At 50.3% G+C, this 13686-nt stretch overlaps 1 protein-coding gene across 4 annotated transcripts in view; it reads right to left on the bottom strand.

Moving 5' to 3' along the window:
• Positions 1–13686, bottom strand: part of LOC147678987 (clathrin heavy chain 1-like) — a 393670-nt gene that overhangs the window by 190196 nt on the left and 189788 nt on the right. For all 4 annotated transcript variants that reach the window (XM_086942714.1, XM_086942712.1, XM_086942713.1 and 1 more), the window contains exon 8: positions 545–745. In XM_086942714.1, coding sequence (XP_086798840.1) covers positions 545–745 — 201 coding nt within the window. The remainder of the gene's footprint in view (positions 1–544; positions 746–13686) is intronic.

Here is a 13686-nt window from a genome sequence, read left to right on the forward strand (position 1 = left end):
CCAGCAGGTGAAGGCCTAATATTTATACGCCGTCTCGCGGTTCTTATGGGATATCGAGTTAAGCAGAAAACAAGCGATCACAGACATGTGATCCTATTTTAGATTCCACACCCAAAAAATAATGTTTGCTTAAAATAAACAGGCCTTCTCAAATGAAAGTGTGTTCTGTATTATTTTTACCAATACAGAAGGTCCCTCGACTGACAAAAGTTGCGGTACCAGTTTGTTAGCCGATTCAAAATGTGCTACAGTAGTCATCTTACTTCTTAGAAAATACGATTTACTTTCTGAAAACATGTTTGAGATTATTTCCACAGATATAACATTTGCTTGAAGAGTGCCTGCAGTAATGTTTATGGGACACTGTAGCATTCAGCAGGCAGACTCAACCAAGCTTTCACACTGAAAAACAAAGAAATCCTCATGTGTCTAAGTAGAATAAATCCAAGAACCACACTCCAACTTGCACTACTGAGAGCCTCATAAATATAAGATGACCTTAAGAGGCGGCAGCTTTCTTCAGCACATCCCAGACGCCCCATACCTTGTCTTCCTTCAGCCACTTCTCCAAAAGCTGCTTGCGCCCCTGCTGCAGAACCGGCCGGCAGAGCTCCAGGGACTCAAACTTGTTCAGCTGTCCTTGGTCCAGAAGGATCCCAAAGTACTGCAGAAGGGGAGAGGCCTGGCCAGTTTGGGCTGGAACTGTCTGGAACTTCCTGATGGTGTCTGCTGTGCGAAGGATTCCCTGAGAGGAGGAAGAGCAGAGTATGGCTTAACATCACAGGTTCCCTGAAGCAAAGTCAGGATCCCCAGAGTGTCCCTCATTGGAGACATTTAGCCCTGTTCCATTAGGTTCACAATATCTCCTACATCCAAAGGCAGCATCGGAGCTGCACACTGATAAGAATGGTGTATGCCAATAAGGCAAGAAGCATACTGTCAAACACCAGACAGCCCAGGGACACTGGAGGAGCAGAATCAATGTTCGGCATGAGCTGGATTCTGCTGTAAGAGGTGCTGTATCTTCTCCTTTCAGCCTATTTACATGTGCCTGAAGGAGCTCCCGGTCAGCTGATAAAGAGCTAAGCAGGCTATTGAGTTTGATAACCCACTACTGGCCCAGTGAGTAGCCCTAGAAGCCATTTTGTGATTCCTCTGTACTAACCAGGCTTTTCCAACCACTGCTCTTGAGCTACTGTAAGCTCTCCAGCTACCTGGAGGTCGCTCCCCTGTGAGCAGCCCAGCCTGCTTTTACTTAGTTTAAGTATTATAGTTCTACCAAAATGAAAAAACGTGCAAGTGAGACAAAAATGTATCTGTTTTTATAGGTCACATACCTTTTTTTGTGCGGGGGATCTCTGGATTTATAAAGATATATTTAAAATTGACATTTCAATGACAAATCACGTGGAACCGCAAAGACTTATTCCTAACTATCTTGGAGCCAGGTGCATTGCAGTTCTGGCCGTTTTGTATTATCCACAAACCTTTTTTATTCTTCATAACTGCTGGCAACATGCCTTATGAACAGAGTTGATTACTGCTGCCAATCTTGCATTCCGTGGCCAATAAGCTAATCTTTTCTAAACCCACATCCGGACCCCTACAGCTACCGTCAATCCACCGAACGCCGGCGAGCCAAAACCCCTGAGCTGCATCCTACTCAACTAATGCTCCCTACACAGGCACGTAGTTGTTATCTGGGACCTCCTCGACACCCTCTCGCCAGACGTCACCTTCATCACACAGAGCTAGACCAAAGCCAGCTCTGCACCAGACATTGCAACCACCATCCCAGACGGGGACATGATCCAGAGGAAAGATCGCCCCCACCCACCCTGGAGGTGGACTCACCATTGTACACAAAACCTCCCACCGACTCTCAACCGCCAGCTCGAACAAACCCTCGCCCCAATTGGAACACCTGCACTTCCAGATCAACCCTATAAGGACTCTGCGTGGAACCCTCACCTAGAGACCTCCCGGACCATGCGCCCCGTTCACCATCACCGACCTCATCGCGCTCCACACTCTACGCAATGCTTGGAGACCTACATTTTCACCTCGACAACCTCAGAGACCCAGTCTCCGCCACCCTCCTGGACAACCTCGGCAACATCGGACTGAAGCAGCCAGTCACTTGCCCCACCCACAAGGCAGAACACACCCTCGACTCCATCTTTGCAAGAGGAAACATTTGTTTCAGCCACACCACGCAATCCCACTGGACGGACCAGCACTGCATCCACTTATTCATGAAACCTACCGCACACAAGCCCACACCACACCTCCCACGCAGAAATTGGAGAAAAATTACCGAAGAGCACCTCAACTCCGCACTCAGCAGCACTCCTCCACCCACCACGACCAACGCCAACTGTTCAGCCAACGAACTCCGCAGGTGGATCACCGACTATGCTAACATGCTTGCCCCCCTCCAGATCCCAGACAAACAACATATCACGAAAGATACCTGGTTCACCACTGACCTCCGTTAATCAAAGCGCACGTGCAGACGAATCGAGAAAGCATGGAGGAACAGCAAAACCTTGGAAGCACGCACTGCCTACAAGACCACCAACTCATCAGATCTACAAAAAGGAACGTCATCAAGGACAGAATATTCTCCAACTCCCACAACTCTAAAAAAACTCTTCAGCTTCATACAGGAAACCCCACAGCGAAACCTCTGATGCCCCTGCCTTCCAAGACCTCTGCAACAAACGTGTCCTTCTTCCATCACAAGATCAGGACTCTCTAAGACAACTTTGACGAACTGAACCAAGGCACCGACACAACACCAGCTACCAACACCACCACCCAGCCGACCATCACCACCTGGACCCCTGTCACCACAGAAGACACCACATTGACCATGAGGAGCATACACTCAGGGGCTCCCACCGACCCCTGCCTGCCACACAACTTCCACAGATACGCCTCCGCCATAGCTCCTGAACTATGACCTACAATCAACTGCACCCTTGAAACAGGCACATTTCCTAACAACTGGGAATGCGCAGAAGTCAAACCCCTCCTCAAGAAGCCCTCCACAGACCCGGACCTCAAGAACTAGACATCTCTCTCCTCTCCTTCGCCGCCAAAGTCGCTGAGAAGATAGTCAACAACCAGCTCACAAACTTCATAGAATCCAATGCGATCCTCGACATTTCTCTATCAGGATTCTGCAGCAACCACAGCACCGAGACCGCCTTCCTAGCCACCACGGACGACCACCGCACTCTCCTCAACCAAGGCCACACAGCAGCCCTCATTCTACTAGACCTCTCAGCAGCCTTTGATACTGTCTCCCACTGCACTCTAGCCCCCAGACTCCACGACACCGGCGTACAAGGAACCTCCCTAGACTGGATCAGCTCTTTCCTCGCCGGACGAACTCAAAGAATGAAACTCCCGCCCTTCCTCTCCAAACCCACAGAGATCAGATGCTAGGAACCCCAAGGGTCCTCACTCAGCCCCTCGCTCTCCGACATCTACTTGGCCGCTCTCGCAACCATCGTCAGAAAACACTGACTCAGCATAGTATCCTACGCTGACGACACCCAGCTCATCCCTCCCTCACCAAGGGAACCCAGCATCACCAGACAGTTTCCAGGAAGGAATAAAGGATGTTGCATTCTGGCTGAACAGCAGCTGCCTGAAGCTCAACTCTGCTGAGAAAACGGAAGTCCTCGACCTCGGATCCACCCCCCTCCGCTTGGGAAGACACCTGGTGGCGCCCCGCCATCAGCAACCCTCCCACACCCCGATCACGCCCGAAACCTCAGCATCATACTCGACTCCTCCCTCACAATGAACCGACAGATCAACGCAGTATCTTCAACGTGCTTCAACACCCTTCGCATACTCCACAAGACCTTCAAATGGATCACCCCTGACTCCAGAAATACAGTCACCCACGCACTCAACCAGAAGACTGGACTTACGGAATACCTTCTACGCCGGAATCAACAAATCTCTGCTGCACATCTCCAGACAATCCAGAACGCTGCTGCCAGCCTCGTCCTCAGTATCCCATGACAAGACCACATCACCTAGCACCTACGAGACCTCCACTGGCTCCCTGACAAAAAAAAGTGTGACTTTCAAGCCGTCTACTCACACCTACAAATCCCTCCACAACATCGGATCCCCAATACCTCAACGAAAGATTCTCCTTCTCCGCCCCCATGAGAATAGTGCGCTTTTCAAATCCCAGATTGATTCATTGAATGTGGCCACAATTAAAATGCTAATAGTATTGGTAGCTCAGGATGAACTTCACTGAAAATCTGTAGATCTTATTACAGGAAAAGGCTGGAGACCCCAGGTACAAAATCATAATAAAGAAAAAATGCACTAAATTAAAATACAAAGAACAAGCAGGCAGATATTTTAAGTTACTAATACATTTTCCACAGCTTAGACATTTTGCTGAAATTCCATGGGCAATCTCAAATGAATTATTTTCCAGAATTCAAGAAGTACTCACAAATTTCCAGAAAACATGTTCAGAAAGTCCAATGTTTACAAGACGAAAACAAGTTACTTACCTGAAACTTTGGTTCCCCAGTATTGGTAACTTTCATAGATTCCCATGCTTTGTATCATTCCCAGTCGTCGGAATGAGAGCCTCGGTAAATAAAAAATACCATAGTAGTAAGCGCAAAGTGAAAAAAATAGGACTAGGCCTCATCTCATTTTGTAGCTTATCCACCTCTTTTTGTAAAAGACCAAATTCTTGCAATAGCCAATCAGAGCAGCCTCACCCCACAGAACCTTCCTGAGAGAGCCTCAGATTTTCGTAGCCGCTATGAACAGCAACATCATTGAACCATAAGGCTGAGCTTTCCCAGGGGAGGAGGGTGGGTGCATGGGAATCTATGAAAGTTACCAATACTGGGGAACCAAAGTTACAGGTAAGTAACTTGTTTTCTTGCCCCAGTATTGGAACTTTCATAGATTCCCATGCTTTGTATCCGAATAGCTAGCAGTAAAGAGAAAGCATATTTTGTCATCTGTATATCTGTAAATGTCATACATAATCCTGATAAGAAAACAGATACACATTGGCATCACAAAGCAGAACAACTACAAGTAATACAAAATATGCAATACAGGAAGGCGGGATAGAAAGGAAAGCTCACCGACTTATTGAAAAAGGTTCCTCAAAACCGCTTGGCCCACTGCCGCATCCTCTTTCACAGAAGAATCCAAGAAGTAGTGGCGAGTGAAGGTGTGGACACTGCTCCATGTCGCCGCTCTACATATGTCCTTGATCGGGACACCTGAGAATAGAGCCACCGATGAAGCCATTGACCTCGTAGAATGAGCACGAACTGCTCGCTGAAGTGGCTTTCCCGCTTCTCGATGGCAAAACTGGATAGCACCCGATATCCAGCGGGAAATGCAGGATTTAGAAATTGGACAACCCTTTCGCGGAGCACTGTATGAAACAAAAAGCTGGGAAGACTTCCGGAACAGTTTCGCCCGCTCTAAGTAGAACTTGAGACATCTATGAATGTCCAAAGAATGTAACGCCCTCTCTGCTGGCGTTGAGGGGCGCGGGAAGAAGGACTTTAAGATCACCAGCTCATTCAGATGAAAGTCTGAGGGGACCTTTGGAATAAATTTAGGATTTGTCCGCAGGATGAGAACATCATTCTTAAATTGTAGAAAGGGTTCCTCAATTGTGAAAGCCTGGAGCTCACTAACTCTTCTAGCCGATGTCAGAGCCAAGAGAAGAGCCAGTTTCCATGACACAAACTTCATGTCGGCCCTGTGAATAGGCTCAAACGGGGCCTTCATCAGATGTGACAGGACCAAATTCAGATGCAAGGCTGGTGGTGGAGGCCGGACTGGAGGAAAAGCCCTGAACAAACCTTTCAGGAACTGTTTAACGATCCTCGCAGACCAAAGGGAAGGACCGGATGATGATAGTCTAAATCTAGAAATGGCCACCAGATGTACCTTTACAGAAGAATGAGCCAATCCAGCATTTTGCAAGAGAAGGGATGTAAGGCAAGAGTTGGTGCGGTGCAGAAGTATATGGATGTAGACCTTGTCTCCGACACCAAAGGCAGAACCTCTTCCACTTCGCTCGATAGGTTTTATTAGTACTAGGCGCTCGGGCCTGGGCTAAAATGTCTCTACATTCCCCTGAAAGATTCAAACCCTGGAACTCTCTGAACTCAGGAGCCACCCTCCCAATTGGAGGGCCCTCAGGTCTGGATGTAGAACCTGTCAGTGAGCCATTGTTAATAGTGACGGAACAGGCCGCAGGAGAATCGGTTGATCTTGGGAGAGAAGAAGGAGTTCTGTGTACCAAAACTGCCTGGGCCATGCTGGTGCAATCAGAATCATTCTGCACGGCTCCGCCTTGAGCTTGCGGATCAGTCTCGGGATCAGAGGAATAGGTTGAAAGGCGTAAACAAATGCACCGTACCAGGCTATCAAAAGCGCATTCCCTAAGGATCCCTGATGGTGATCCCTGCTTGCGTAGCACTGGCATTTGGCGTTCTGAGGAGTCGCAAACAGATCGATGGTTGGGGTCCCCCAACGTGAAAACAGTTCCTCCAGAATGGTCTGATCCAATTCCCATTCGTGGCGGATAGTCTTTTGGCGACTCGGAGCGTCCGCTGTGGCATTGAGTGTGCCCGCAAGATGTTCCGCTGAAAGAGTGATATTGTGTTGGATCACCCAATTCCAAAGTCTCTGTGCTTCGTTCGAAAGGGTGCAGGATCTCGTCCCGCCCTGCTTGTTTATGTAGTGCATGGCTGTGGTGTTGTCTGTACGAACCAGCACTGAACGGTTGCGGATCCTTGGAAGGAAAGCCTGTACGGCTAGAGGGATGGCCATAAGTTCTAGTAGATTGATGTGGAACTTGCCCTGGACTGTGCTTCAATGACCACTGACTTTCAGTTCTTGTAGGACCGCTCCCCACCCCTCCATGAAAGCATCTGTTGTCAACACCATGGGAGGTGGTGGAAGTTGGAATGGCAAACCTACTGAAAGATTCTCTTTTAGCATCCACCAGATGCTTGCTTTTCGCATTCCCGATGTGATCATGATCTTGTCGTCGAAGGGGCCTGTTACCTGATGCCATTGCTTGTCCAGTTGTTCCTGCAGTGGACGCATTCGAAGCCTGCAGTGTGGTATCAATGGTATGCAGGATGATATCGATCCAAGAAGCAATTTGTATTGGTGAACTGACAGAAACGTTCTTGTTTGCAGGAGGCGAGCTGAGAGAATCAGTTTGGTCTGGCGCTCTTCCGAAGGGAAAGCCATGCAGCAATCCGTGTCTAGGATCACACCCAAAAACCTCGCTGTCTTGGAGGGGCGCAAAATCCATTTGTCCTTGTTGAGCCGAAGGCCCAGCTGCTCGAGCTCGTGACTGCCCTGGATGCTTCTTGGAACGAAGGAGCCTCTACCAGCCAATCGTCCAGATATGGGAAGACTTCGAAAGACTGCTTCCTGAGAAAAGCTGTCACAGGAGCCAGTACCTTTGTAAAGATCCTTGATGCGGACCGGAGACCAAAAGGCAGCACTCTGAATTGGAAATGGCTCTTGCCTACTGTGAATCGAAGATATTGCCTATGAGCTGGATGAATGGGCACATGGAAATATGCATCCTCCAAATCTAGGGTTGCCATGTAGTCCCCTGGATTGAGACGACGGAGAAAGTCCTGAAGGGTGACCATCCTGAAGGACAACTTGATGAGATAAGTGTTGAGCTCCCGTAGATCTATAATCGGACGCTACTTCTACTTAGTTTTCCGAACCAGGAAGAACCTGGAATAGAACCCTTTCCCCTTCTGGGAATGTGGTACAGGCTCGATTGCCCCCTTGATGAAGAGTGGGTGGGCCTCGAGACGAAGAAGTGCTAGATGTTTGGGTGTAATGGCGTTTGGAGCTCTCGTTGGAGGAAGATTTTGAAACTCCAATGTGTGTCCTCCCTTGATGATGTTCAGGACCCACTGGTCTGATGTTATGACCTTCCAGCTGTTTAGGCAATTGGCAATCCTGCCCCCCACTGGTGTTAACGAGGGTACAGGAACAGTAGAAAGAGCCACATGGCCGCTATTGTCTCTTAGTATTGCCTCTCCTCTGTTGTCCCCGACGCCCTCTCGGCTGCTGGCGAGAGAAAGATCCCGACTGACCCCCTCTGTGAATATTGGGGCTTGTATGACTGGCCAGGTTGGGAGTAGGAAGAGTAGCGTTGCTGATTGCCGCCTCTGTAGGATGAGAAACCTCTTCCTCTTGCCTCCTAAAAGGAACTTTGCGGTATTGTAATGTTCCCAAGGACTTAGCCGTGTCAGTATCTTTCTTTATGCCTTGTAGGGCGTCATCCACGTATTTACCGGATAACATCTCTCCATCATAAGGTAGGTCCAGAATCTTGTTCTGTACTTCCTGTCTAAACCACGTGGCTCGCAGCCAACCCTGGCATCTTAAAACAGCCGAGCCTGCTAGCGCTCGGAAGGCAGTAGTTGCTATATCCATAGCGCAGTCCATTACCTCCGAAGAGGCGCGCTCCCCTTCCATCAAGATTTTCCTGACCTCATCCTTAGAACCATCCTGAAGTTCTTCCACAAACGGGGAGAGGTCACACCACATCTGGCGATCATATCTCCCCAGAATCGCCAGCGCATTAGCCGCCCTAACGAGGAGGCTGGCCATTGTGGAGAATCTTTTTCCAACATTGTCCAGACGCCTGCCCTCTTTATCAGGTGGTGTCGTTAGCGGTGTGGATGGATTTTTGGATCTACTCTGTGCGGCCTGGGAGATAACCGAGTCCGGTTTTGGTTGACCCGTAAGAAATGCAGGGCTGCCCCCCGGCGCCCTATACTTTTTCTCCAGTCTGGGAAGCACTGGGAGGACCGTGGCTGGATATTGCATAGCCTTTATTCCTTCAGACCAAACATGTTCAATGATGGGGATTGAACGAACTGACTTCCGGAATGGTTCTTTGAAGTCGTACAAAAAACAGTCAGATTGAACTGTGGTAATTGGAAGACCAAATCTTTTGGACGCTCGTTCCATTAGGTTGTGAAAACCTCCAATATCTGCTGGAGGAGAGGTTGTGGTATCAGGCCCTGTAACATCTGAATCTTGAAGGCCATCTTGATTCCAGTCCATATTCTGATTTTGGTCAGGTTCCCCCTGCTGATCCGCATCTGATGAGGCATCATCATCATCATCATCCCGAATGGCAACCACCTCTTGAGGATGTTCTACAGGCTCTGGGTCATGCACCCGTAAGGGCAAAGAGGCGTCCGCCACTGTTTGCAATACTTGAGGCAGAGGTGTGGGAGGACGTATTTGTTGAACCTCCTGTTGCGTAGGAAACCGCCTCCAATAGTCCTGCAACATTAATTGCAGGTCAGAGATGAGAGAGGACGGCATCGCTACCATCTCCTGTTGAGACCGACGTGGAGATCTCTGTGAATGATCCTGCATGCAAGGCCTCTCTTGCTGGTCATAACAGTCTTGCGGAGCATAGTGGTGTTGCTCCATCTCGCCTTCTTCAGAACGGACATCCTGTAACCTGGCCCATAATTGCTATCATTTTCCTCCTCAGAGTCATCATCAAGTAATAAGGTAGGAGGCAACAGCGTAACCCGCCGTGGAGATGTCATTTCTGGTGTTATACGCCTCTTCCTTTGAGAAATGCAGATTTCCCCAGTCGTCGACCACGTCGTCGACGGGATCGTCATTGACGGTTGAATCTTCGTCGACTGTTTCGTCGACGGAAGCACCGACGAAAAGACTAGGCTAGTCGTCGAATGAGTCATCGACGGCGAGATGGTTTTCGTCGACGATGGCTGGATCGTCGACGGAGTCGTCTACGAGCTCGTCGTCAGAATCATGGTAGCTGGTGTCGTCGTCATCGCCGTCGACGCTACCCTAGTCGTCATCGTCGTCGAAGTTGAAAAAGTCAGCAACGAAGAACAGGAATCAGGCGTCTTAACCTCATAGATGCTATTAAACATTCCTCCCCAGTGCTGCGCTGTCCATTGGAACTAGTGCTGAATGGACGTCCAATGGTCGTGCGCAGCACTGGGGAGGTAGTGCTGCCGTCGGCCAATGCACCGAGGCAGCACTTAAGGGGTTAAAAACATAGTCGACGATTTAGATGCCGTCGTCGTAGCCATCGTCGACGAGGCCAATTTTAGAGACCAGTCTTTCTTGACAGGAATCGTCGAGGTACCAGTGGTTTTCACTGTCGACGAACGCTGTTTCTTGTCAGAAGCAATGTCCTGAGGCGTAGAAGAAGGCTTTATCTTAAAGAGACACGTTAGTGATAGACTCCTTACCTTAGAATATCCCCAGGCGTCAGACTGGATCCGGAAATTTTTGCATAGCAATACCCTTGCGCGTCAGTAGGCGTCGTCTGCGGCTCTGCGTCAGTCGTCGCCGTCGTTAGCGCCGGAATAACGTCGGTGTACTTAGACGCCGCCATGCGCACTGACGTCAGTTCTTCTTTTTTCCGCTCCAGCTAGCGCTGATCCGGAGCTCTACCCCTAGTCATTTTTTGACTAAAATTTTGATCTTTTTGATCATTTCTTTCTTCGAGTCTTCGACTATCGGTGCCTGTGGGGATGCCTGGGTTCAAACCCTGCTCGAAGTGCGATCGACTGATGTCGGTTACGGACCTCCAGCGCCGGTGCCTGAAGTGCTTAGTCCTCGATCACGACGACCGCACCTGCTCTGACAGCCGGGCTCTGACATCGAAGGCTAGGCGGGAGCGGTCCCGCAAGCGGCTCGAGCTTCGGCAGTCTGCCCTGCGCAGGTCCCGGTCCCGGTCCCGGTCCCGGTCCCACGGGAGGTCGAGGGACAGGTCGCGGGGTCGGAGTCATCGCAGCTCCGGGAGTGGACACCAGTCGTCAGGCTCCAAGTCCTCAGGTAAGGCATGTGAGGTCGGAGAGGCGTCATTGTTCCTCCGACCCACCCCGACGCTCGGCGCAGTTTCGGGTTTATCCGCCCGAACAGCGGGTTCGGGATATACAGGCTCTGATTCCGGTCTTCCGGCCTTTATCCCGAGTTTCGGTCAGGTTGACGCTGCAGCTTTTGGGGCCGATGGCCTCCTGCATCCTTCTCGTGCATCACGCCCGGTGGCGGATTCGGGCTCTGCAGTGGGACCTGAAGTTTCAGTGGGCCCAGCATCAGGGCAACCTGTCCGATCAGGTCTTGATCTCGGAGGGCACTGCGAGACAACTGCAGTGGTGGCTCACGGACCGCGATTGGGTCAGTGGCAGATCCCTCTCCCTACCCCACCCGGAGCACGTGGTTGTGACGGACGCGTCCCTCCAGGTCTGGGGTGGCCACATGGGAGAGGCGGAGATCAGAGGCCTCTGGTCTCAAGCGGAGTTTCAGTTCCATATCAACCTTTTGGAGCTGAGGGCGATTAGTCTAGCACTGAAGGCATTCCTCCCCTCTGTCCGGGGGAGTGTAGTGCAGGTGTTCACGGAAAACACCACTGTCATGTGGTACTGCAACAAACAGGGCGGGGTGGGGTCGTGGACCTTATGCCAGGAGGCTCTGCGCCTCTGGCAGTGACTGGAACGTCAGGGCGTGACCCTGGTGGTTCAACACCTGGCAGGCTCTCTGAATGCCAAGGTGGACGAACTCAGCCGTCGGCGCATGATGGATCACGAATGGCGTCTGAATTCGGACGTGGCGCAAGGTCTCTTTCTGCAGTGGGGAGAGCCTTGGTTAGATCTATTCGCCACCAAAGAGAACGCGCAATGTCATCAGTTCTGCGCGTTGGAATTTCCAAGGCGGCACTCGCTCAGAGACGCTTTTCGTCGTGAGTGGAGTTGCGGTCTATTGTACGCCTTTCTGCCTATACCACTTCTGCCCAGAGTGCTGAAGAAGATCAGGCGCGACCGGGTCCAGGTTATCCTTGTGGCTCCGGACTGGGCACGAAGATACTGGTATCCCGAGCTACTCAGCATGTCAGTCGATCCCCCGATTCGTCTGCCTCTTCGGGAGGACCTTCTGTCGCAGCAGCAGGGGACGGTCCTGCACCCGAACCTGTCCAGTCTCCACCTACAAGCTTGGAGATTGAGAGGCGGCAGTTGAGGCCATTTGACTTGACTTGCCTCCCGAAGTCTGTGATATCATTCTGCCAGCCAGGCGTCCCTCCACAAAGTTGGTATACGCCTGCAGGTGGAACAGATTTGTGGCATGGTGCACAGCAAAGGCTGTGGACCCACTCTCTGCACCCCTTTCTGAAGTTCTACTCTTGCTTCTTTCCCTTGCCCAGCAGGGCTCTGCTCTGGGCACTCTTAAGGGGTACCTTTCTGCTCTTTCCGCCTTCTTACGGCTACCTGATCAGCTTTCCTTATTCAAGTCCCCCATTGTAAATAGGTTTCTGAAGGGCATCACACACATGTTCCCTCCTGTTCCCTTCGTGATGCCCCAGTGGGACTTGAATCTTGTACTCACTTATCTAATGTGTGCTCCCTTTGAGCCGCTCCATAACTGTCCTCTCCGTCTTCTTACCCTGAAGACTGCTTTCCTGGTTGCCATCACCTCTGCCAGGAAAGTGAGTGAGCTCCTGGCTCTTTTTTCTACTCCACCTTTCCTCTCTGTTCATCCAGACAAGGTTGTGTTGCGGACAAGACCTTCCTTTCTGCCCAAGGTTGTCGTGGCCTTCCACATCGGGCAGTCTATTACCTTGCCCATCTTCTTTCCGCCTCCGCATCCCTCGAAAGAGGAAGAGAGGCTCCACCGTCTGGACCCAAAACGTGCGCTCTCTTATTACCTAGATCGCACACGCCAGTTCCGGGTGGATGACCAACTCTTTGTTGGTTACGTGGGCGCCTAAGCCTTAGCCTTTTTGTAGGTTGCAACTCTTCAGGCTGTCCCTGCTTTTCACCGGGGTGAGGAGATTTTAGGGAAGCAGGCCTATCAGACCTATCAGAGGTCCCAGGCAAGGCCTTCACATGGGGCTCATTAGATGTTGAAGGGGGAGACCTACCCCTCTTCTTTGATCTTTTTGATGATACAGCAGAGGAAGAGCCCTCACTGTCCGAAGACAGAACTTCCTTGCGATCCTTTGTTTTTTGCAACCAGGTCAGCAGGCGGCCTTCTCTGTCCCTCAAGGTCTTGGTGGAGAAGGTTCTGCAAATCTTGCAGTCAGTGGCCTTGTGGTCCGGGTATAAGCAGTATATGCAGTCTTCGTGTTTGTCTTCAACAAACAACCTCTTTTTTGAGCAAGTAGCACAGGCTCTAAAAACTGCTTTCTTCTCTTTGTCAGACATGACGAAAAAACAGGCAAAAAGTTCTAGAAATATACTCAGAAGTGAAGAAAATTGAGCAGAGCTCAATGGAGACTCCCTTGCACAACGTGCGGTAGAAAATCTGAGGCTCTCTCAGGAAGGTTCTGTGGGGTGAGGCTGCTCTGATTGGCTATTGCAAGAATTTGGTCTCTTTTACAAAAAGAGGTGGATAAGCTACAAAATGAGATGAGGCCTAGGCCTATTTTTTCACTTTGTGCTTACTACTATTGTATTTTTTATTTATAGTGGCTCCCATTCCGACGACGGGGAATGATACAAAGCATGGGAATCTATAAAAGTTCCAATACTGGGGCAACCAGAATTCAGCTTTCGGTAATGCATGCTTAGGCTGTGCAGATGAGAACAAACTGATGTTAGCAGATGGTGCTTGGTAGCAAAC

The sequence above is a fragment of the Lissotriton vulgaris genome, chromosome 11 (assembly GCF_964263255.1).
Source record: "Lissotriton vulgaris chromosome 11, aLisVul1.2, whole genome shotgun sequence".
In the NCBI taxonomy this organism is placed as follows: Eukaryota; Metazoa; Chordata; class Amphibia; order Caudata; family Salamandridae; genus Lissotriton; species Lissotriton vulgaris.